A 1,138-nucleotide genomic window follows, 5' to 3' on the forward strand; every position below is an offset into this window, starting at 1 on the left:
CTGCTGTTGGTCAGGTGGCCCTTAAAGTCTCCCTCCTAGTTCTTGGAGCATTTAGTCACTCCCTACCATCAGGCATGGACCAGGGCCACTGTGTGCTTATGGAATGAAAGTGAGAAAATCCTGCTTCTTTTCCTGTAATATCCCTCCTATTTATCAGTTTTAACAATCCTGGGAATTTGTAGATTGCTCTCGGGAAACATTTTGTCTTTCAGAAAAGCAAATGGCAAAGCTTTAGCTTTAAATTCACAAGGTTTCTGCGTATCTCTACACCAGCACCACGGAAAGGAACCATGGAAAGGTTGAGGGATTTTGCCTTAAGATATTGTCTCGTAGTGATCACCCTTAACAATGCCTTTTTCCCTCCTAGGTGATTCCAGATATTGCTTGTGGGAATGCCAGTTCTAACAGCTCTGCAGGGGGACGCCTGGTATCCTTTGAAGTGCCACAGAACACCTCAGTGAAGTAAGAAAATTGTCATTTAAAAACCATTAAGATTGGGCCAACAGGTAATTAAGGCAGCTGGATCCCACACGGCTGACTTCATGGTTCGAGTCCTGGGCCTAATGGTTTCAAAAACTTGCTGGGCATGTGTGTGTGCCTGCCCAGAATCCCAAAGAGAGTGGAGGGAGAGGAAGGGATTGTGGCAGAGGGTGCTTTTTCACATTCTCCTCTCTGTGTGTGTCTCTGGCGAGTGCATAGCAAAAATGAAAAACAAAAACAAAATTAACATTGCCCCTTACCTGGACGTAGGGTTGTGTCTATCCAGGCAGCTAGGCAGTCCAGTGAAAATTAGGAATGAGTTCCAAGTGTAGATGTGGCTCATGTCACTCAAAAACTAGAGGACACCGTTTCAGAAGAAGTCACTGCAGTTAGGACTCTGTCAACCTGAAGATATGGAATTGGGAAATTGAATTAGATGAGTCTGGTGTGAGGTAAGAAACTCCAGGGCCTCCGATAAAATCCAGAGCCCAGTGCCTCATCTCCCAAATGAATTTTGCTCCTTAAATTGTTGTTGTCTTACACTTTAATGGTCCATTGGTTAAATTCATATATAATTTACTCCCAAATTACAATCCATGTATTACCAAGTTCTCTTTAAAAGCAAGCCACTTTTTGTTTTCTTTCAAATGTAAGCTCT

At 43.2% G+C, this 1,138-nt stretch overlaps 1 protein-coding gene across 1 annotated transcript in view; it reads left to right on the top strand.

Annotated features, from left to right (window-relative positions):
• DNER (delta/notch like EGF repeat containing) overlaps positions 1 to 1,138 on the top strand; it is a 234,775-nt gene that overhangs the window by 4,085 nt on the left and 229,552 nt on the right. Inside the window, exon 3 of the mRNA XM_006141980.1 lies at positions 368 to 462. Coding sequence (XP_006142042.1) covers positions 368 to 462 — 95 coding nt within the window. The remainder of the gene's footprint in view (positions 1 to 367; positions 463 to 1,138) is intronic.

The sequence above is a fragment of the Tupaia chinensis genome, unplaced genomic scaffold (genome assembly GCF_000334495.1).
Source record: "Tupaia chinensis unplaced genomic scaffold, TupChi_1.0 Scaffold000066_1, whole genome shotgun sequence".
Lineage (NCBI taxonomy): Eukaryota > Metazoa > Chordata > Mammalia > Scandentia > Tupaiidae > Tupaia > Tupaia belangeri.